The following is a 25,261-nucleotide window of genomic DNA, read 5'->3' as shown; positions in this document are numbered from 1 at the left end:
CTAACGAGGACGTTAATGGTTTAGCTATGGTAGCGTAGGCGGAACCAATAAATACATACCCTCCCTGGTGTAACCCATATGGAACCATAAAATAAAATACAGATCAATATCAGCTAACGATCAGAAAGATAAACAACAACAGAGTAAACCGGTTTCGAAAATGATTGTAACCATTTATTTACATGTATACATAATAGTCCAATTATAGGTAAACTCATTATGTTCTGCAAAAATATACTGTAGCCAAAATAATATCCAGCAATGTAAGGTATATCCATTGTATTAACCAATAGGGACGAGGGTATTCGCTCGTTGTGATTAGAGATCTCATATTAATATCTATAAAAAATCTTACTCTTCGACATTACGACAAAAAAACTATTCAATCCCAAGTTTTATACAGAGTGTCCCGTGATTAATGGATAAAACGCAAATGGTAGATACACCACCTAATTATATAAAATTAATTTGTATACGAGGTGGATTTACAAGATGGAAGACCTGGGTTCGATGCCTAGCTGGGCCGATTGAGATTTTCTTAATTAGTCCAGGTCTGGCTGGTGGAGGGCTTCGGCCGTGTCTAGTTACCACCCACCGGCAAAGACGAAAAATCATCCTAGGGATTTTTTCAAACCTATTCAAATTCGTTTTAGATAATGTGGGGGTGTATCTAACATTTGTATTTATTTTTATGTTCAAGCTGAATAATATTAATTATTTATAATATATGTACAATAATATTTTAAAAATAAAAGAGATTTATATTTTTGTATGCAACGAACAAACTCAAAAACTACTAGACCAATTTGAAAAATTCTTTCACCAATATAAAGCTACATTATCAGAGTATATATTTTATATTAACAAGGCTACTTTACATCGCGCTACAACCAATAGCAGCTGAGTAAGTATCAATGAAAAGTGTGGCAAAAATAAAATACGAAAACGTGAAACTAGTAAACCTCTACAAACTTAAACCCAACAAGGGGAATCAGTTAACTGTTAAAATAAAGATATCTAACCGTTTACGAACGGTGAACAAGTACAAAGAAAATTAGTCAATTGTCGAGTCACGGGTAAGGAGAGCATCCGCGAATTAGAAGAGCATGTCTAATAGATTTGACAGTTATGCTACAGTACTGTCGTCTGAAGGCACTTAACGCTGTTCGCTGACGAGTACAGATCGTGCGGATTAACTTGACAATTGACTCGAATAGTATTTCTTTGGTTGTGTGTGTGTGTTTTGATGCTGATGAAAAGCAATGATGAGGTCTAGGTTGGAGCGCGCTTGTCTAAAAAATGCCTATTCAATCTTGCCTTGAAGGTGTCAAATCACAAGTGTCAGGAAACACAGAGCCGGAAGGGCATTCAACATCTTCGTTGTTCTTATTAGAAACGTCGAGTCGTTTTGTGCGAGTCGACTGGACATCTACAACAAAAGGATGCCAATTTGCACGGTGTCTCGCTGTTCTGTGGTAGAATGAGGATGGAGGGACTACGAGTAGATTGAAAAGTTTATAAATATGTTTAATAGAAATATATCAGATAAAATACCGAAAGAATAAATATAGTTACATAGAAATATATCCGGTGAAAAACCGAAAGTCAGGCAACATTACGTCGGTGTTGAAGACTTTGCAGATTCGTTCCCGTCAGAAATTTATCACCAATTTATCACCAAAATACGTCTACCACGACGATCAACTGAGTCCAATGTAGAGAGCTGATATTTAGCAGACCCATCCCATAGGTGACTGTAGTATTCCATGCTTGTTCGAACCTGTGCCTGATATAGGGTAAGAAGCTGTTTAGAAGTGAAATACCGCTTAAACTTATTTAAGATGCCTATTTTTTAGCCGCTGTCTTAGCCTTACTCTCAATGCATTTCCCGCAATTGAAATTGGATTGGATGATTGTAGTCAGGTGTCAAGTTAATGTGCACGAGTTATAGTAACACTTAGGTGCTAATAGGAACAGTAATGTACAAGAAATAACGATACCAGAAACACCCAAATACTCGTTAAACAAGCCAGCTAGGAAGTAGTAAGAAATGCAACGAAAAATACATTTTTAAATCCAATCATTATGGTTGAAAAAATATTACCTAATACCTAAATGTTTAGTATATACTAAACGTCACATCTGAATAATATCTCCTGTAGTTAATAGTATTATAATTTATAATTAAAATAAGTGATTTCCGATAAAATGCCACTTTCTGGATTTACATAAATGTAAATTAGTTTTACTTGGCACTTGTTTGGCATCTTAATCCATTATAACAGGCAGTGTGCTTTTGTGAAACGAAACACGTGACATCTTGCGTTAATTCATAGACAATCACAATACCCTAGCAATAGTGTAAAACATGCAGTGTCATAATTTTAAAACTCGGAATTGGGAGGTTGATAAGGGTGAAGAACAATCGCTTATGAGTTATGAAAAGATTCAACCACATCCTACTAATATTATAAACGCGACAATTTGTATGGATGTTTGAATGTATGTTTGGATGTTTGTTACTCTATAACGCCGCTATTACTGAAGCGATTTAGCTGAAATTTGGAATGTAAATAGATTTTACTCTGGATTAACACGTAGGCTACTTTTTATCCCGAAAAATTCAAGGTTTTCCGAGATTTGCGAAATCTGATGATTTTGATGATATGAATATTTGTTACTCTTTCACTCCTCAACTACCGAATCGAATTAGCTGAAATTTGGTATTAAGATATATTATAGCCCGGATTAACACATAGACTACTTTTTATCCCGGAAAAATCCATGGTTTTCGAGGGATTCGTGAAAAACTAAATTTCACGCGGACGAAGGCGCGACCACTAGTCAGCTTATAATGATAAGTAGGTACCTAAACCGGATCAGCTTTATACATACTTATTCTATTAAACAGACATAATATGGTACTTATTTACAAGTACCACCGAGGAATTCGTGTTTAAAAACACATGGAAGGAACAAAAAGAAATCAAAATTTGAGATTAATTCACTTTTTGTGCATAACAAAAAATGGCGACGGATGGATCTTGATAAGACGCGGGCACGAGTATCATTTTGCATTAATGCAATATAGTCACAATTTGTTAGGACTACAAACAAAAAATTTAAGACTTGAATAGGTAGGAGCAGTGTTACAGAATATATTAATACAAATGAATAGAGGTTTTAGGCCGGACCATTAATTTAAAAGTGATCAACAGAGATGACTTTTTTACGAGTATATTTATTTTCAACGTATTACTATACTCGTATATCATGTATTTGTATCTTAGCTTATAGCATTTTTATAGCCTGTGTATAATGCAACGTTTCGTTATCAAAATCGTAAATTTATTTTTATTGTGTATTTCGCCAATTCTACTACATTTTTCTACAAAATTTGAGTTATGAATTATATTTTGCAAAACTTTTACCTTATTCATTTTTATATACGTATTAGCAAGCAAGCTTTTTTAAAAGAAACCGAACGTATTATTTTTTCATTATGTTATAATTTTTCGTTTCTTTTGAAAATGCATTTTGAAATACACTAGCCCATAAAGCTCCATACACATTGGCGCAAGTCGAAGCGAAGCATCGCGACATGCTACGGTATATACTTAGTAGTGTATAGCGAAGCATCGCGACAGGCTTCGGTATGTACCTAGTAATGTAATGTGTGTAAAGTAGTATGTATTTTTTATACTTATAATTGATGAACCAAGCAACACTTGCTGATAAGTGGAAAACCATTGCCTATAGACAGAGCAAGTATTCACAGGGCATATACAGTACCTATATCAAACTGAGGCTTAGGTGTTAAAAAAAATGTATCAGTTATTACACTGGTAGCCATACCCTTCGTACCAGAACACAGTTATTCTGCTACCGCAGACGAGCTCTGTCACAAAAATTTCTACTATTACTAAAGTACGGACTAAGTAAATATTTAATGACGTATTATCGCGTCAGAGTTGAGCGAACTCAGTCACTCGGTGCACAAAATTTTACAAACTACAAATGATTTTTCAACAATTTTATTTTATTTTACGTTTAGTAAATCGACACTTCGCTTCGACTGTGCACCAATGTGAATGGAGCCTAAGATACGAGCTTACCTTACCTTATATTTTCAAGTCCGTACCATTTCAGAAAAATTGAGTCTTTCTGAATAAATATTAGTTAGTTCTTGATAGCGATTACACCGGACATTGATCAAGTTCCACGTCGTTTGCGCGCGTCTCTTGTGCACCATGTTTTGAATACACTAACCAAACAATGACCATGTTGTGAATGCGATGTGTAAACATACATTTATACTGGTGGAAAACTGCAACTATTAACGCTGTTACTTCGGTGGTAGTACCTACTTTGTCAAAACAATATTTTTTTGGTCACATTGAAGCCCCAATATCTAAGAGGATCGGACTCAAATCCGAAAGGTCAGAGTACGATTTCCGCCCTTCGCGTTAGCTTTTTGTTCACTTAAACGGGAAAGAAGAATTAAATACTCACGCTTACATGACTCAATAGCTGATGTTTGTAGGCAATTGGCCTTGTCATTTTCACACAAAAAGTGGAATTGATAATTTTATCCTAGTAATATTATAAACGCTAAAGTTTGTATGGATGTTTGTTACACTTTAACGCCGCAACTACTGAACCGATTTGGCTGAAATTTAAAACGAATATAGAAAATACCCTGAATTAGCACATTACTTGTCATCCCGGAAAATCCATAGTTCTCGCGGGATTTGTAAAAAACTGTCCTTCTTAATCCGGCCCTGTCGCAAAATCTATTCTTAGCGGACGTCTACTATCTACAAACTACCTCCCTGCCAAATTTCATCTTTGTACGTCAAGCGGTTTTCGAGATTTCGTGATGAATGATTTTTCGCATTTATATATTAAGATTAATTGTATAATTTTACAATATAAAAATATTAAGTTTTAAATTAATTATACTAATTAGTATACCGGCTTAATTATAATATTTATTGGAATAATTTAAATCTACAATAGTAAGTAATTATAAATTTTACATCGAGCGGAGCTAAAATATTGAATTCAAATTCAAAATTCAAAATTCATTTATTTCAAGTAGGCTCAGTTTACAAGCACTTTTGACACGTCAGTTGACTATTTGTAAAGATTCTACCACCGGTTCGGAAGGCAGGTTCTGCTGAGAAGATACCGGCAAGAAACTCAACAGTTGCTCTTTTGATTACAATTTACATGCATGCAGTATTACAATTTACATTTGATAACAATTAAATTACAATTTCTTATAGTTTTATTTCCTGTGTGAAGGTGGAAGCTGATCCAATGGCCTCCAAGCACCTTTGTCGTTAAGGAACTCATCAATAGTGTAGTAACCTCGACTAAGTAAATGTTTTTAACACATTGCTTAAAGTTGTGCATTGGCAAGTCCATCACAGTCTTGGGGATCTTGTTATAGAAGAGTACACCCAAACCCACAAAAGATTTTTTAACTCTTTGGAGACGATATGCAGAAATAACTAACTTATGCCCGTGTCTAGTAAGACGTGGGTTTACATCTCCTTTTCGTTTGTACAAATTAATATTTTGTCTCACATAAACTATACTGTTATATATATACTGACAGGCTACTGTTAAAATGCCTATTTCTTTAAACTTTTGACGAAGGGACTCGCGTGATTTTAGTTGATATATTGCTCGAATTGCTCTTTTTTGAAGTACAAATATAGAATGTATATCAGCAGCCTTGCCCCACAACAAAATACCGTAAGACATTACGCTGTGAAAGTACGCAAAATAAACAAGTCTAGCTGTATCAACATCAGTAAACTGTCTTATTTTTCTCACTGCAAAAGCAGCTGAGCTGAGTTTACCTGACAGTTTTTCTATATGAGCACCCCACTGAAGTTTAGAATCCAAGGTCACTCCCAGGAAAACTGTGGAATTCTCTATTTCTAGTGTTTCACCATTGATCATTATAGACTTATCTAATTTTATAACATTTGGTAATGAAAACTCAATACATTTAGTTTTCTTTGCATTTAAAAGCAAGTTGTTAACAGTGAACCAATGCGACACATGCGATATGGCACGGTTTACATCGTCGGAATTATCTTTACTTCTGTCACTCTTAAAAATTAGGGATGTGTCGTCAGCAAACAGTACTATCTCACAGATGCCGCTAACATGGTGTGGTAAATCGTTTATGTACACTAGGAATAGAAAAGGACCCAGAATTGAACCCTGTGGGACGCCCATTGTGTTAGAAAAACCGCGAGACTTTGAATCATTTATGCATACCTTTTGTGTTCTATCACTAAGATAAGAGGCGATGAGATCGAGTGCAACACTTTTTATGCCATAGTGGCTTAACTTAAGTAAAAGAATGTTATGGTCAACACAATCGAATGCTTTGGACAAATCACAAAATACACCAATAGCATTCTTAGCATTTTCCCATGCATCATATATATGTTTTAAAAGTTTAGCACCTGCATCAGTTGTACTGCGACCTTTAGTAAAACCATACTGTTCAGGGTGAAATAAATTATTTAAATTAAAATGACTTAAAAGTTGATTTAAAATGATTTTTTCAAAAACCTTACTAAGTGTTGGCAGTATTGTAATTGGTCTATAATTATTAACATCAGTTTTGTCACCTGATTTAAAAAGTGGTAACAGTTTGCCATGTTTCATTAGGTTCGGAAAGATACCTAAATTAACGCATTCATTAAAAATAATAGCTAAGTGGGGAGCAATGACATCAATGATGTTAGATATTACTTTTACTGACATGCCCCACATGTCTCCAGTTCTTTTTAATTTTAACAGTTTAAAAGTTTTTTTAATGTCTGATACAGTTATATGATGAAATTCAAAAAGAACGTTGCACTCTTTAACATGGCCTCTTAATATCCTCTGGGCTTCCGTAGCAGAAGAGTCCAGTGAATCTGTTAACAAGATAGGAACATTCTGGAAAAAGTCTTCAAAGGCATTAACAACCTCGTTATCGGTGTTTATCTTTTTATCATTGACAATTAATTCAAAACTCATATCACGTGGTCTAATTTTGCCTGATTCTTTATTAATTATGTTCCAGGTTGTTTGTACCTTGTTTTCAGATTTTATTATTCTATCTTTGATGTGTAATGATTTTGCAAGAATACAAACACGTTTGAAAATTTTTGAATAGTTTTTTACATGTTCTAAATATGTTCGCGTTTGATTATACTGTTTCTCCTCGTACAACTCGTACAATCTGTCTCTACTTTTGTAAATGCCTACAGTAGCCCATTCGCTAAACTTTAATTTTTGAGTAACATTAATACGTTTAAAGTTAAAAATTTTACAAAACTCTTTGTCTATTGTCTTGAACAGCGTACCAAATAGCCTGTCTGGGTGACTATTTTCAAATGAAAGACTTGGAATTTTTGAAGAAATTATGCTTTTAAATCGCTCTAATTTACCTTCAGTTATCGGCCTATACTTGAACCATTGGTTGCTATTGGATTTATTGTTTAAAATAGTTATTATTTGACCACTGTGATCAGAGCCTAATTTATTTATTATCATCTTTTTTTCAATCACACAATTGTAAAATATATTATCCAGACATGTCCCTGAAGTAGCCGTTATCCTAGTAGGTTCATTAAAAGCATGAGTCAAATCAAAACATTTGAATAAGTTAAGAAATCTAACAGACTTTGAGTTTTCTGTTAGAATATCAACATTAAAATCGCCACAAATCAGTATTTGTTTGGAAGATGTGCACAAACGTCTCATTACATCCTCCATTACCTCTTCAAATTGATCAAAGTCAGCAGGAGGGGGTCGGTACACGCATACTATAACAATTCGTTCCAACTCCACACAAGATAGTTCAACAATGCATTCCACAGAAAGACTAACTATGTCTTTTCTATCCTTGTATTTTAGGTTATTAAGTAAAAGTATTAAAGAGCCACCATGTCCAGCCCTGAAGTTATCTACTATTGCTAACAACCTGGCAACCCTGTGCAGAATTTAATATTAGAATGTGACCCAATGACCTGAACTTAAAATAAATAAACACTGATAGTGATGCCCTTTTTGTGGTATAGTGTGCAGTGTAAGTTTAAAAGTTATCAAAGTGACATTGGTACCTACTGGCGTAAATCTGTCATTTTACGTCGATGACCTCTTGGTTTAAGTTTCTGTGGTAGTCAGACCTTCGTTATTTTATACAAGCTGAAAGATTTTTGAAAAGCCAAACACTTTTGGCATATGTAAGTACAGTAGGCGACCATAGAATTTTGATCATGTCGACTTTTCGAAAGGTTAACCTTCTATCGACTGTCGTTATCAACCCATAATCAACACATAATCGGCTCACTGCTGAGCTCAAGTCTCCTCTCAGAATGAGCGAGGTAAGGCCTATAGTCCACGATGCTGTCCCAATGCGGATTGGCAGACTTCACACACGCAAAGAATTAAGAAAATTCTCTGGTATGCAGGTTTCCTCACGATGTTTTTCCTTCACAGTTTGAGACACATGATATTTAATTTCTTAAAATGCACACAATTGAAAAGTTGGAGGTGCATGCGACGGACCGGATTCGAACCCACACCCTCCGGAATCAGAGGCAGAGGTCATATCCACTGGCATATCACGGCTCGTATATCGACTGTATTAGTCTAATATTTTTCATATTTTCTTCAGGATAATGTCCTCAGTCGCCATACATTGAGAACTGTATGGAAAGCCTACTAGTCCAGTTATTTTAGGTTTCATCTGGGGAAAAATTCCTAGTGAGCTGAATTTTTGTATACACCTTTATTACGGCGTTATTATGAAGTTGTGAAAAATCGACATCGATATCGTGCCGGCTAAAAAAATTACAGAGGTCAAAAGGTCACGAAAATCAGTTTTTTGCAAATATTTCGCGACCTATTGCTCGGACGTCAATAGAGGTCATTATAAAAATTGTTCCTCATAAAATTGTCTACAAAAAATGTCTCTTATAGTTTTTCTGTAAAATTAACGGTTTTCCGATCATAGCGCTGAGAAAGCGACTATATTGTAACGATGCACTCGTTTCCTCACCACCTTCGAGGTAGAATGCAAGGCGCGTTTTTTATATGGTTTCCCCCGTAAGCATAATCCATGATATATAATGAAAGTTTATTTTAATTAACAATTAATATTTTTTTATCAAAATTTTTTTTTATTCATTGTCAATATTTTCAGCTTCACTATCGTTATTGGCTACTGACAAAATGTCAAGTGGAGTTATTTCTTGATTTAAATCTACATCTTCATCATTTTCATCATTCGTTGACTCGGCGTTTAAGCATGACTGGCCGCGGCAATGCCCACAAACTTTAGAGCATCTCAATCCAATTTTTTTGCATCCACATTTGCCGCCACAACCTTTTGTACAATTACAAAAGATTGTATTCAGTAGTTCATCGGGTGCTGGTGGTAATAAAGTCATTATTGGATGCAGCATATCATTTTTTAACTCCCAACCCCACTGTTCTGGATCGATGTCTCTTCCTAGCCAGGTTTGTATTTGGTAATATGCTCGAAAAATATGCTGTTGAGCTGAAGAAGTAGGTTATGAAGGAAATTTTACAGCTGTACTTTGTCTTGTTAATTTAGCAAAGCTGTAGCTTTTATCTGTAATTATCAATTGAATTTTCTGATTTTGGAGCACCGTATACAGCTAGTAGAAAATGTATTCCAGTATTGACAATGACATCTCGAGAGCAATTTTCTTGTTGGAATATTTCTGTACAATTGTTTAAATCGGGTCTTTTTTCAAACATCTTCATGACTTTCAATTTTCCTTTCCCAAAAAGTGCTGAAGTTGTATCGCATCCGGTCATGGCATGCAGAAACAGAATATTTTTTTTGCAATGTGGATACTTGTTGAGGCTATCAGTCGAGTATATTTTTGTTTCAGCATTGTTTTTTCCTGGTTTTTTGAAAAAAATTGATGTAGATTGATCAAGTATTTGAGTGCGTGCTATGAGTATACTCAGTCTAACTGGCAGTAGCAGGTATAAAGGGACGGGTCTCGGAACAATGAAATACGAAACATCTGCCATTGAAGGTCATTAGAATGAGATATAGTACGTCTTACTAAAAACCTATACGATAAATATATCTTTCTGGAAACATCTAAATGTAAAATAAAAGATTTAGAGACATTTACAAACATTACTAAAAAGCAATAGAGTTTACGCCTTGGTGTACGGTATACAATACCATATGTGAGTGCATTCTTGCCGCTTTCTCAGCGCTATGATCGGAAAACCGTTAATTTTACAGAAAAACTATAAGAGACATTTTTTGTAGACAATTTTATGAGGAACAATTTTTATAATGACCTCTATTGACGTCCGAGCAATAGGTCGCGAAATATTTGCAAAAAACTGATTTTCGTGACCTTTTGACCTCTGTAATTTTTTTAGCCGGCACGATATCGATGTCGATTTTTCACAACTTCATAATAACGCCGTAATAAAGGTGTATACAAAAATTCAGCTCACTAGGAATTTTTCCCCAGATTGGGGTATAAAATGCCTAAAATTACTGGACTATACGCCAGACATTCAAATGTACAGTAGTAGTAGTAAGTGCATAGCCATCGCCATACCTAAAACAGTAGCACTTCGCGAGGAATATAGTGCTACCTTTTTTCCATCAACCTAAGGCGAAAGTGCCTCATTGTGACAACAACCATACCCTTCAGATCGAAACACATCAGTTAGTTGTTTGTTGCAATTTAACTCCTCAATAAATAACCCTTGAAAAAAATATAATCCATCATATTTTCGACATATTCGTACTCTACTGTACTAGATTTGATACACATAATGAGAGAATTGTGAAAAAATATGTACCGTGGCGACAGCCATTTTGGATTTACACACATAGCCATTTTAGACTGAATATATTAAATTGTAATGTCATCAGAATTAGAGGTGTGTACTAAACATCAGACCAATCTGTCAACAGCAAAGGGGCAATCAATTACTTTTGACTCAAAAACAAACAGGGCAAGGCGAAGGCGAAGGCAAACGGTCTTTGAACTGCTGCTGAACATAGGCCTCTTTTAAGGACTGTTAGTAATAACATAAAATTGAAAATTTCGAAAAACTCCAAAGTTTGCAATATTCTCTTTTTCTCTTTCAGTGCGCATTTGCAGACATACGGTTTATTACCCTCGCACCCTTATTACGGTTTAAAAACTACCAAACTGTTCGCAAACAGAGTCGCAGGCATCAATTAAACAAAATCCTACAAAAAAAAAGTGCATAATAACAGCGAGTAATAAATACTCGTGCAACAGTGGATAATTGACGCCCCTGACTCGGTTAGTCCGTGACACACATATACATCGCCGAACCGATTTCAATATGGATCCTCGATGAAATTATTGATTTCAGCCTCATGCCAACACTGCACGTTCACTTTCAACATGCAGTGGGCGTGTAAAAGTGAAACTGGTATTTATGGGCCGGTAGCTCGATGTGTTTTAAAACAACAATAACATTGACTTTGTACTTGGTACACGTGTTGGTTTTGTTACAAAACAGTCGGATTGAAATCGTTTTTTTTTAATTCTCACTTATAACTTGGATATAAGCGAGTATATGGTTGGTTAATGATGGTAGACAATGCTTATTTTAAACTATATATAGGATTTTGTAGAAATCACCGAAAAAGTGATCCGAATTTAGCGACTCCACTGAGCGCACACATGCACAATTTTGTGTTAACTTACATTATGTATTTAACTATATATAGTTTTTACACCACACTACTACTACACACACTTACACACTAGACCACGTGTGATAGCCCGGTGGATATGACCTCTGCCTCCGATTCCGGAGCGTGTGGGTGTGGATATCACGTGTCTCAAACGGTGAAGGAAAACATCGTAAGGAAACCTGCATGCCAGAGAATTTTCTTAGTTCTCTGGGTGTGTTATGTGTGCCAATCCACATTGGGCCAGCGTGGTGGGGGTCCCAAGGTGATGGAATGGCGACCCTGCACTACAAAGCGCAGTGTTGGTCGACCCCCCATCAGGTGGACTGACGACATCAAGCGAGTCGCAGGGATTCGCTGGATGCAGGCGGCTCAATATCGTGATGTTTGGAAGTCTTTACAAAAGGCCCATGTCCTGCAATGGACGTCCATCGGCTGATATGATGATGATGGCGATAGAAAATAGATTATATACAATTTTTTCGAGATTCGATGAAAAACGAGTTTTCATCACGTTTGAGGCCTTACTTTTATAAAAGAATTAGCGGACGCCCGCGACATCGTTCGCATAGAAATGTTGAACTATACGTATAAGCCTTGCTCTTGGATCCATAGATTTAGATAGCCTTCCTCTGTAGATGTATCGAGGAAGGCTATATATTATCCCCGTATTCCTACGAGAACTTAAATAGACACTTTGCTAATAAAAACAGCTACCGAAAATGTGCAATATGAAATAAAGTAGATTTAAATCCTTGATTTATATAATAATTATAATAATAAGATGAAATTCCTATCGTTTATGTAAATAAACTAAAACGATTAACGTCAAGAAAAATGAACTATGACGTAGATTAATAATGTTACCAATTTATGTACTCGTACTTTGATGATTCGTTCGATTGTAAAGCCGTTAAAGGTAACATGTCAAACTTCTCGTTCATAGATATAGATATAGATCGCTAAGTTAAGGTCTCATAGAAGTTGTCCCGCCAATGGGTAACGGGGAGAAGTAATGCAGCGTCCAGCTGAGGTCAAAGTACACGACCACTGGGTCTGACAAATGTTTACCAGAATGATAACTGAACTTTTTAATGATTATAGTGGCTTTTTAATGAATAGTTCAGTGGAGTGAGCTAAGGAAAACAGACCTTATACAAGCGAGTTTCTAGTGTTTCTAGTGTCGTAGCCCCACGACAAAAAAAAAACAACTTGAACATTCATAATTATTATCTGCGACTGCATTGCTACTTGTAGCTTTGTTACATAGAATGTAAATAATAACATTTCATTTTTGGACAAATTTCTGGACACTCTGGGACTTCCATACAGTTTTTGATAATTTCCTTTTGTATTAAGTAATGTAGTTAGTTGAGAGACGTAATAGCCTAGGATAGGATATGACCTCTGCTTCCGGAGAGCGTAGGTTCCAGTCCGGGGCATGCACCTCCAACTTTTCAGTTGTGTGCGTTTTAAGAAATTAAATATCACGTGTCTCAAACGGTGAAGGAAAAACATCGTGAGGAAACCTGCACACCAGATAATTAAAAAAATACTCTGCGTGTGTGAAGTCTGCCAATCCGCATTGGGCCAGCGTGGTGGACTATTGGCCTAACGTCTCTCATTCTGAGAGGAGACTCGAGCTAAGCAGTGAGCCGAATATGGGTTGATAATGATGATGATGATGATGAATGTAGTTACTACTTAAATATAAAAAGATCTCAAACTATATTTCAAAATGCAGTCTTCTCTTAAGGGGGTTGCTTTATAGCTGTACTAGGAACATGTGTTCAAAGTTTGTTATCACCATGGCTACACGCGCACAACATAACACACTGGCAATGACACAGAGACAATGGGACACTGCCCCAATTAATTACGAGCACTACGTCGACAGTTGGATGATAAATTGAAACTAAAAATAACAATAAAATAAATGTAATGTCAGTTTGTTAAACTAAATTTCACAACTTAATAGAATTAGTATTTACTAGCGGAAATTTAGCACGAATCCCTCGGGAACCATGGATTTTTCCTGGATGACATGTAGCCTATGTGTTAATGCAGAGTAAAATCTATTTCCATTTCAAATTTTAGCCAAAACGGTGCAAGTTAAGAGTAACAAACATCCATACATACTTTCGCGTTTATAATATTAGTAAGTTTAGTAGGAAAAAAGGATAGTAGTAGACTCGTAGTAGAGTTTTTTAAAGACAACTCGGCCGGGGAATCAAGACCACCAAGTACCACTAAGACAACTTGACAAATACCGCCAAGTACCACTGCTCTGTTCATAACTAAAGAATATGGTTACCGATGTGATAACATCAGGGTTATGAGACTTAACATCTAGGCCTATGGTTGCTGGAAAAGCACAGGACAGAAACACGTTCTACTTTGTAGAACGTGTTTCTTTGCATGCCACACGAATTGTTACTCTGTTTTAGGTTGGTTTTCGATTCATCTAAATATACAACGTGTCCCAAAATTCAACGATAAGCGGGCGCCAAAAGATTGACCTGCTCATGAGCACTTAAGGAAAAATAATAAAAAAAATATACCTAAATTTTTTTTTTAGTTACAAAATAAATTTTAAAATTCTTTGAAAATTTACACCTTGTATGATATTTTGAACTACCGCAGCTACAATTTCTTAAATATGCTTAAGATTTTTTTTGTATCGGAACCTAAGTAGTACTACTATTCACCACAACTCTTAAAAACACCACAATGCCCGCAGTTTTTACACAAAAAAATATCAAAATATTTTTTTTCCCTCAAATTTTTAAAGATTTTTACTTTCAGTCTACTTTGACTCATGGTCTTGCAAAAAAAAGTATGAACACCGCTATGGCAAGTTATTTTCAAAGTTGACGCAACTAATCAAGATTTCAAAATAGTATAATACCCTAGGATAACTAGTCGCAAAAAAAAAATATGCGTACCATTTGTAAACAAGAACTAAATTTCTAAAATGTTTTTGCTCCTAGAAATCACTTTTACTTTATGCACAAAATGATGTGAGTCATACGTTGCAATTTCCTAGAATTTTAATGGAACGAACGATAACATTTAAAAATAAGAGAGAGAGAGAGAGAGAAAGATAGCGATAAGTATACGTTAGAGAGGGATAGACAGATGTTCTTTGTTGAATGACAATGATGCAGGTAAAGAAAATCCTGTTCCCAGCAAGTCAGTACGCTCTGCTCCTTTGTTTACTGCGCAACTTTCCGTATTCAATTGACGTGGCTCTCGTACTAACGACTTTTGGCTTTGCATTTTGGACTGGACTTAAGTGATCTGCAAACTGAACTGACCTGGCATTATTTTGGACTGTGCCTGTGTTTTGTGAATTGGACTTTTGGTGTATTTTGGACTGTTTAGCGTTATCATGCCGCAACCATACACGCCGATGGAATACGCTAACATGCATCTCATTTATGGAGAATGTCGGTGCAATGCTAACGCTGCTAGCAGATTGTATCGAGAAAGGTACCCAAACGCTCAAAGATATCCAGATTATCGGGTATTTATGAATGTGCATCAAGCGTTTTCGGAGGGTCGTTTGCCGTCAGCTAGAAGAAACGCTGGAAGACCTAGATCGGAATGCGATGAAGAAGTTCTCAATGAAATAAACATTGATTCAACTACCTCAGTGCGTGCCATAGAAGCAGCTACGGGAATCCCAAAAAGTTCAGCACATCGAATACTAAAACGTCATCGGCTACATCCATATCATTACAGACGTGTACAAACGTTACTATCACGGGACTATCCACTGCGGATCGCATTTTGCCGAGTGATGCTTCAAAAGCATCGGGAAGATCCTCAGTTCTTGGATAAAGTACTATGGTCGGATGAAACAACCTGCAAGAAAGATGGCTATTTAAATCTTCACAACCTACACAGCTGGAGCAATGAGAATCCGCACCTGATGAGAGAAGACAAATCCCAATATCAATTTAAGGTCAACTTATGGACGGGCATTTTAAATGGAAAAGTGATTGGGCCTTTTGAATTACAAGGAAACTTAGATGGGGACAGTTATTTGAACTTTTTACAAAATGATTTGCAAGAATTACTAGAAGACGTCCCCCTAAGCGACCTTCAAAATATGTGGTATCAAAATGATGGTTGCCCAGCTCACTACGCTCGTCCTGTGAGACAATACCTAGACCACGAGTATCCGGGGCGTTGGATCGGGCGACTTGGTCCTATCCTATGGCCACCCCGATCACCCGACATCGCCTTAAAAACGGTCGTTTTTAAGGCGATGTCGTGCCTGTATTAATGCCGGTGGAAAACAATTCGAACATTTACTTTAATGTTGTGTAATTAAAATAACAAACACATTTTTGGAACATAGTAAAATTTATTACTAACAACAAGAACAATTAAGAAATTTGGTTCTTGTTTACAAATGGTACGCATATTTTTTTTTGTGACTAGTTATCCTAGGGTATTATACTATTTTGAAATCTTGATTAGTTGCGTCAACTTTGAAAATAACTTGCCATAGCGGTGTTCATACTTTTTTTTGCAAGACCATGAGTCAAAGTAGACTGAAAGTAAAAATCTTTAAAAATTTGAGGGAAAAAAAATATTTTGATTTTTTTTTGTGTAAAAACTGCGGGCATTGTGGTGTTTTTAAGAGTTGTGGTGAATAGTAGTACTACTTAGGTTCCGATACAAAAAAAATCTTAAGCATATTTAAGAAATTGTAGCTGCGGTAGTTCAAAATATCATACAAGGTGTAAATTTTCAAAGAATTTTAAAATTTATTTTGTAACTAAAAAAAAAATTTAGGTATATTTTTTTTATTATTTTTCCTTAAGTGCTCATGAGCAGGTCAATCTTTTGGCGCCCGCTTATCGTTGAATTTTGGGACACGTTGTATATAACTCAAAGGTGACTGACTGACTGACATAGAGATCTATTATACTACTATAGATTCGTCGCTCTTTTCGAGAAAGTAAATCACTATCAGACGCCGCGCGATTTCACCCGCGTGGTTCCCGTTCCCGTAGGAATACGGAGGCAAAATATAGCGTATAGCACTCGTGGACAGTGTAGCATCCCAACAGTGAACGAATTTTTCAAATCGGTTCAGTAGTTTCAGAGCCTATTCAAAACATACAAACAAACAACCAAATCTTTCGTCATTGTAAGTATAGAAGTATAGCCTGTTAATATGTCAAAATTCATTAAAATATGTTCAGTATTTTTTTTTAAAAGAGTAGTAAGCAAATTAAGGCATCATCATTACTAATAACCCATATTCGGCTCACTGTTGAGCACGAGTCTCTTCTCAGAATGAGAGGGATCAGGCTTATAGTCCACCACGCTGGCCCAATGCGGATTGGTAGACTACATTCACATAGAGAACTAAGAAAATTCTGAGAAATGCAGGTTTCCTTACGATATTTATCCTTCATCATTTGAGACACGTGATACTTAATTTCTTAAAATGCACATAACTGAAAAGTTGGAGGTGCATGCCCCGGACCGGATTCGAACCCTACGCCCTCCGTATCGAAGGCAGAGGTCCTATCCACTGGGCTATCACGCTCCATAACATATAGAGTAGTAAACATTAATCCTCAAATTCTTTCGCGTTTATTACATTGATACGATTTATCTTTGAAGTTAAGCAAATGGTTATATTATGCAGATAAAGCGTAATAAAGTCATTGTTTTTCCGCGAGCACGGAAATTGCTTCATTATTATTAAAACAACGACAATAGGCTTTTTTTTACTTACGACAGATATAATTTATAAAAAAATTAATGTACCACCTGAGTGGATAGGCCGGTGCTAATTAAGAAATTATAAATTATAATTATAGAAATAAATATAATCTAAATAACTATACATTATCTCGATAGCCTAACCATATTGTATGATTTTTTTAAAGAGCAACTGTTGAATTTCTTGCCGGTTTCTTCTCAGCACAGGTGCCTTCCGAACCGGTGGTAGAATCTTTACAAATAGTCAACTGGCGTATCAAAAATGCTTGTAAACTGAGCTTACTTGAAATAAATGATTTTTGAATTTAGTCGTTAAACATAGAAAAATGAAATTTGGCAAGGATATAGTAAAAGGATCAAAACGCGGACGAAGTCGCGGGCGTTCCCTAGTTTCTAACAAACACAACTACACTAATTGTATGTTCTACAATTTAGTTTTATTTATTTACAACTAAAAAAAAAACAAAGTTTTAAGCATCAATAGTTCCATGTTAGGGTAGTTTTGGGTTCGACCCTCGTCCGTTAGACTATTTAACATAACACAAGCTATTGCCTTAGTTTCAGACGAAAAGTGGAATATTGGTCATGTTTATATATAACGAGTGTGCTGTAGTCAGTCAGTACACGACTGAGGTAAAAACTTTTTTCAAATAGAAAACAAAACACCAGGCTATGAGCCTCAGGCATAACTGTATCACAACTGCCTAGTGGGAGTTTTCAATGTTTTTATACCGTGACAATCGCGTAAACGTAAACGCGAATTTATATGGAATTGGAACAGTTGTGCAGTAGTGTTAGTGACAGATGGCGCTGTTTCACACCCTTAGAATTTCGCGTTTACGTCACCACACAGTATGAAAACTGCAACTATACTACTATCGTTAACAACTGAGTCTTAGGGCCATAAATCATTTCTCTATATCTATCTCGCTTGCACTTATGGGTCTTATGGAGCCGTCTAGTGAAGGGTGTAACAATGAAAGACATATTATCGATAAGTAAAGTTTATTATCGTATCTTGTTCACAAAATTAAAAAAATTAACAATATTTGATTTAATATAATACATATTTCATATTATATAATTATTAACTAAATACTTCCGTCTTGATTCGGTCCACTGTCGCTCTGCTCACACCACAAACAAATGCGGCCATTTCACGTGGTTTGTTGAAATTTAGAGAAGCCACTTTATTCGGATCACTTTTCAATTCATTGAGAAACAGGAATACGTTGTGAATCAGTGTTCGAGCTTGAGGGCTAATATCGCCATGTAATTTCTTCAGATCAACGTTAGAAAATAAAGTATCCATAGTGCGCAACGAGTAACACATGAATGTATTTATTTAATTGCAGTAAACACATTTATAGCAAAAAAAATACGCAATGCAATTACATTAGAAACCGACCAATCAGAATCGTCCAAATCATTATTGACTCATCATTAGCACGTGCGCAGGTAGCCGTTTATCGATAATTAGGGTGCACAGGTAGGCGCGCTGCACATTCCTATCTTTTTTGACTTTTATGACCGGACGACTCAGATGATAACGCGCATACTATAGGCACTCAGGTTCTTGAACAAAAAAGATTGCTTCAAATTTCTCTAAGAACGCCATCTACCGGTAGTTTAAAATAACAGACACCGTTTCACTATGCCTGTAGATGGCAGCACGTATTGCCCAATTACAATTTTCCTAACACATTCACACCAACTTACTCCTAAAGTCAATCTGGCCTAAAGAAGTTTCACTTCAAAACAGCAAACAGCTTCAATTATTTGATTTAAAAAAACATTCTGTAAACATATATTTGGTGGATGGATACGCTTTCCGGAGTAGTCTTTCTATGTCCAACGCCCATTGCTGTAGTCCTCCTCGATTTCGACTACATTCCCTATCCTAGTCATGCAACTTAGCTACACATCGATAGACACGACTGCAGACGTTGAAAGATCCTTTAATGTGCGGATAACTTAACTTCCTTTCCTAACCTAACCTAACCTAACTAACCTTCTGAAAACACACGTGAAACCCATTCTTCGCTCGGGACGAAGGAACATTCCAGTACGGTGTGCAATTCTTCTCTAGGATTACGCGGGTCCTCATACCGCGCGTCCCACGCTCGATACAATATCGAATTTAGCGTAGGAGGTACTGGAACACCCCCCCTATAGCCCAGACTTATCACCTTGAGACTACCACATATTCGGAGCTCTGAAAGAAGCAGTCGGAGGTATGCATGAGGACATGACTGTCCGAGTTGCCATTTGTCTCGATCATATTTGAACCGCCCTCGTATAACTATACTATACTTGCGTACTAATAAATACATGACACTCGCATCACACAATATTGTGTACACCTACCTCCCTGGACCTCATGAGGTAGCGAACGAGGCGGCCGCGCAGCACCGCCAGCGTGTTCTTGTCGAGCTCCAGCCCGCCGCCCGCCACAGACTGCACCAGCACTTGCCAGCGCGACAGCGAGTTCTCCAGCAGGCGAATGTCTTTCTTCTCCACTCTTTATTAGATAACAACTCTTTGTTAATACACAACAACAGTAACAACAGTAATTCCAGTTATTGGCATAATTTCTTAAGAGCCAATGTTTGTGCAGTACAAGGGTACGAGGTATGGCGACTGAGGGGGCCGAGAGAGGTGAGGGAGGCAACGCGCCTGTAGATGAATTTAGCTAGTGAGGACTGATACAGTACAATGGTAAGAGGTATGGCGACTGAGGGGGCCGAGAGAGGTGAAGGAGGCAACGCGCCTGTAGATGAATTTAGCTAGTGAGGACTGATACAGTACAAGGGTACGAGGTATGGCGACTGAGGGGGCCAAACGGGGTGAGGGAGGCAACGCGCCTGTAGATGAATTTAGCTAGTGAGGACTGATACAGTACAATGGTAAGAATTATGGCGATTGAGGGGGCCGAGAGAGGTGAGGGATGCAACGCGCCTTTAGATGAATTTAGCTAGTGAGGACTGATACAGTACAAGGGTACGAGGTATGGAGACTGAAGGGGCCGAGAGAGGAAAGGGAGGCAAGGCGCCTGTAGATGAATTTAGCTAGTGAGGACTGATATAGTACAAGGCTACGAGGTATGGCGACTGACGGGGCCGAGGTAAGGGAGGCAACGCGCCTGTAGATGAATTTAGCTTGTGAGGACTGATACAGTACAAGGGTACGAGGTATGGCGACTGAGAAGCCGAGAGAGGTGAGGGAGGCAACGCGCCTGTAGATGAATTTAGCTAGAGAAGACTGATACAGTACAAAAATCTCTCTCTAATCCTCTGTCTAACCTTTCCAATCTGCTCAGTATCTATATAAAGTAGTCATTTCGGAATTTATTATGAATCGGCAAAAAAATATAATTATTAGATATCAAGACACAATACAGTTATGGAAAGTAGTGTTTAAGCATATAATTTTTGTATATTTTCTAGAAAATTAATAATCATTTAGTTTGACACCTTGACTTGACTTAATTAAAAACACACAAACAAAGACAAATCCATTACCTGTCTGCAAGATGCATTTCAACATCAATACCATCTTCTTTATAGTCTGGCAGTTCTGAGTCATTCATTGTTTCCTCAGCGTCTGAGAATGTCATCACATTGTCACCTTGGCCTAAAAATTAAGTCATAATATATAATGTATTAAATGCAATAAAAATTTGAATTGCAGGGAAAATTTTAAAACAATAATCCTCAAATTTAATTACAAGCATAATATGTTTCGCTTGATAAGCATAAACAACAAAACCATCTAAATTACAAATAACAGTCCCCCACGTTTTTTACACACACAGTTTCCCTTGGGAATCAGGGAACAACCAAAAATCAAATCTTTCTTTTTTATAATATTACTTGTAGTTACAATAAATTTGGTAATTCTTAAGAAATATAATGTTTTAAAAAGTAATGTACCTTTAGGCAAGGGTTGTACAGTTTGATCAGGCAGAAGCTGATACTGTTTCAGGAGTTGCCAATGGTTCATGAGGGATTTGGCAGTTCTGGTGGGGTAGAACACATGAGGGTTCTGTTCCAACAATTCCTGGAATTTCTCAGGAGCAGGGTGAGAATTCTGAAAAAAGAAAAATATCAAAATTAACTATCAAAGTCTATTTTTGTGTACATATAAAAAAAGTTAATATTTTTTTACTATTAAGAACCCTTGTCTGTCTGTGTAACCTTGCTATAGTATGGAGACTGTATATAATTTACTACTTGTTATGACAGTTACTTTCACTGGAAGTGCATGGTGGAGCTTTGCTATAATTTTCTATAACATAATCAATAGGATAGGAGGATATTGCTATCATTATGAATAAGCTTGCTACTAGGGAATACATGTATAAAGAAGTAATACACTAGGTTACATATGAAAATTGTCAAGAATTCAAAATTTGTTTATTTCAAGTAGGTTTATACTAAAACCAACTTGATGTGGAATATTTATCCACCAACAAAATAATTCTTTACAAAGATTAATGATTACATATGATTGTTAATTCTACTCCTATTTATACTTTCACTTATAAGGCTAGCCTGATGATTATACAAATGTTATCCAACTAACATTGACAGAAAATTGAGGAGTAACAGGTTAGCTTGGTATGGACATGTGTTGCGGAGGGGTGAAAGTCATATTACTAGAAAAATGTTGAATTTGCAAGTGGAACACAAGGAAAGGAAAGTCAAAGAAAAGATGGCTGGAGTGTGCGAAAGAGGACATATGTGTAAATAAATTGACGAGTAATAGACATGGATGGAGTGGACTTACACTGGCTAAAGTGCCAAGTAGCTCCTCTTCTGCATTGGAATACAAAGCCTGTTGTTGCACTGCAGCTACCAGGTCTGGGTGCAAGTTGCGCATTGCAGCAATTGCCACCCTGGACACCTCCGCGTTGTACAGCAGTGCATACCAGCGTGACTGCAGCTCACCCACTGTGAATCTGCATGAGAACTTTATACCTCGGTGGACCACACGAAGATCATTGGTCTGAAATAATAAAGAAATTGATGTCTTTGATGGATTTTCATTTTTAAATATTGCCATACTGATTTATTGATTATTTCACCTAATTTTTGACTTTTTCTTTAGTTTTCATAACTATTACTATATTAATTATTCAAACCCATTATAAAACAATATTAGCCAATATAATGTAGGTCTCAGCTGAAAATCAGCACTGAGCATTGCTTTTTTGCGATGAACAGCTAATGCTGAGCTGTAAATCTTTTGTTAGGTGTCACAGACAGTCTTAAAATATCTAAGATAGGATATACTGTTTCTGACACAAAAAATTAATAAACATATTTTCTTTCTTTCTTTCTTTCATGTACTAGACATCCGCAACTGTCTGAGAGAAAAGCAATGTTAAATACTGTAATTAAGTTATATTTTTATTAATACAATATAATTTAATTAACATTGTAGAACAGACATATTTATGAAAATAGTAGCAGCATTAAGCATTAACTAAAAAAACATATTATGTTATTAATTTTAATTTCAACTATTGTTTTCTTTGTTGATACTAGGAAGGTATCAACTTTGAAGATTTCGTAAATCGTACCTGTTGCACTCCCAATATTAAAGCGAGATCATCAGTAGGCTTCCAACGCCCCAAGTCTTTTGTAGACAACTGACTGAGTTGTCCCTTCCGACGAGATTTGCGGCCTACACTCCCTGATATTTTACTGGAAGCTCGCCGGCGCTCTGGAGGTGGCGGCGCGGGTGTCACTGGCGCACTTCCCAGTATGGGAAACTCTGGCAATTGGCTGGTATATGACTGTGTACGCATTCTCTTCTCATTTTTACCCAGCGAAGCACCGGATAAACTCAGGCTGTATTCCACTAATTCATCATCAAAACGCCTTCTTTTTATTGACCTCGATGAACTGTATGAAACATAAATTACATTAATCTTCTGTTACGTTATATAAAGTACCACAAGAATGAAATGAGATGCTTACCTTCGTCGCTTGTTATTATCTTGCGTTGTATCGATTTGCAAAGGTGGGAGCCCTGAATAATCATTGCTATCAGAAGCGTTAGATGGAGTCGCGGGAAAATCCATTTTATAGCAAATTACAAAAACTTCTGTGTCTAATATTTAAATCTTTATTCAATTCAAATTTTTGTTTTTAATCCAAAATCCATAAAACTTTATTAAATGACATTGACACTAGAACATGACATTGACGTTTGAAAGTAACAAACTTTTTTTTGTTAATTGGCTTTAAGTTCTAGTCTTTTTGAATGCGTTGTAGTAAACGTCAAAATCTTTTTTAATTTAAGGATAGATAAATGCGATGGATACATCTCCGCGCCGTCTCATTAATATAAGGTTTGTTATGTCTTGGCAAGCGTGCACCAGCGTGTTGGACTGGGGGTCTGGCTCTTTAGTTTTGACCAAAGAATATATACTCCAAGGAGAAGAGTGAAGTTACATACCCGAAAACGTTGGACATAGCAGTGCTACTATTTCCGCAAATGGAATATTTTAGAGCTAAAGCAGCGGCAATTTTAATGGAAGTGTTTCCTTTATTTTTTTTTATCAAGGTACACTTACTTACTTTTGAATTAATTTAAGAAACCAATTGAGAAAAACAAAAAATATTTAATAATGTTTCCCGGGATCGAACTCATGATTATTTGAACATAACTTGGTATTACACCACTAGACCAAATGACTATGCAGAACTAAGTTGAAATTAATGTAGGCTTACTGTCTGATTTCTGTACCTACTAATTTATTTTCGCAACTAGCACATGCAAAGTGTCTTTTTTTATTTTTTTATAATTCCAAAAGTCTTTGAATCTTCGGCCACTTGGTTTTGACAGTAATTGTCCATACACAGGAATAGACTTTGTTCATCAATTTGACATTGACAATTGACATTTGTTCTATTTTGAATTTTGATTTATGTTTGAGGTTAGAAAATAAAAATAAAAATTGATTAATTTATCATTATTCATTAGAACATTGAAACCACCGAGGTAATAAATTTGTAAAATGAGTTATTTGTTGCGGCCCTTTGTCATACAACCGAAAAATATATTAACGCGATGCTATAACAAAATCGTAATGACTGATGATGGCTCTACGATAGTCGCACTCCACCGTGAAGAAGAGTTTCCTTACGAATTTTCCAAACCCTTGCCAGAAGAGGCGAAAGAAGACAAATCTGTGTTGAGAATGAACGATATTGACGAAGTTAAAAGGGTTTTCAAGGATTTAAAGCCTGAATACGCTCGACAGCAGCTCGCCTCACTGACCCTAACTACAACCCACCGGTGGTTTCCTCGGGCGAGAGACAAGAAAGCTAAGAAAACCGAAATGAACAGACCTTACCTATAGATTTTACTATATTCTTAATTTCTTAGATGTACATTGTAAGTAAAATAAAGTGCTTTAGTTTGTTGTGTTCAAGTAAATATTTTATTTATGATCCTATTTCTAACTTCATCTCTAATGAAAAAAATATTTGTGTGAGCAAACACAAATATTAAAAGTAATAGTTATGACCACAACAGTCAATCTTATCAGATAAGTCAGTGCCCGGCTGCTCAAAAGATAATTATATTTTTCATATACACATTCAACAGTTTTCATTGATCTCTATTATATACTGTTAGGTCTCAAGCATAAATCATAATACCAATCGAGTGAGAGTCTCTGATGGCTACTTTCTGTCATCTTTAACAATCAAACTTTTTTGTCAAAACAAACATGTTAATCAATTA

At 36.3% G+C, this 25,261-nt stretch overlaps 2 protein-coding genes across 2 annotated transcripts in view; one reads left to right on the top strand and one right to left on the bottom strand.

The window, feature by feature from the left end:
• LOC112051074 (microspherule protein 1) overlaps positions 1-23,693 on the bottom strand; it is a 40,570-nt gene extending 16,877 nt beyond the window's left edge. Inside the window, exons 1-6 of the mRNA XM_024089550.2 lie at positions 23,488-23,693; positions 23,088-23,412; positions 22,292-22,510; positions 21,436-21,592; positions 21,025-21,136; positions 19,871-20,024 (exon numbers count right to left, since the gene is read on the bottom strand). Coding sequence (XP_023945318.1) covers positions 19,871-20,024; positions 21,025-21,136; positions 21,436-21,592; positions 22,292-22,510; positions 23,088-23,412; positions 23,488-23,591 — 1,071 coding nt within the window. The 5' untranslated portion in view covers positions 23,592-23,693. The remainder of the gene's footprint in view (positions 1-19,870; positions 20,025-21,024; positions 21,137-21,435; positions 21,593-22,291; positions 22,511-23,087; positions 23,413-23,487) is intronic.
• A 719-nt stretch (positions 23,694-24,412) lies between these two features.
• Positions 24,413-24,947, top strand: LOC112051075 (39S ribosomal protein L42, mitochondrial). The gene has a single exon (XM_024089551.2). The coding sequence runs from the start codon at positions 24,531-24,533 to the stop codon at positions 24,873-24,875; it is 345 nt and encodes a 114-aa protein (XP_023945319.2). The 5' UTR covers positions 24,413-24,530; the 3' UTR covers positions 24,876-24,947.
• Positions 24,948-25,261: the final 314 nt, after the last annotated feature.

The sequence above is a fragment of the Bicyclus anynana genome, chromosome 1 (genome assembly GCF_947172395.1).
Source record: "Bicyclus anynana chromosome 1, ilBicAnyn1.1, whole genome shotgun sequence".
NCBI classification, from domain to species: domain Eukaryota; kingdom Metazoa; phylum Arthropoda; class Insecta; order Lepidoptera; family Nymphalidae; genus Bicyclus; species Bicyclus anynana.
Note: the sequence above shows the minus strand (reverse complement) of the source record. Positions and strands in the feature narration are given on the sequence as shown.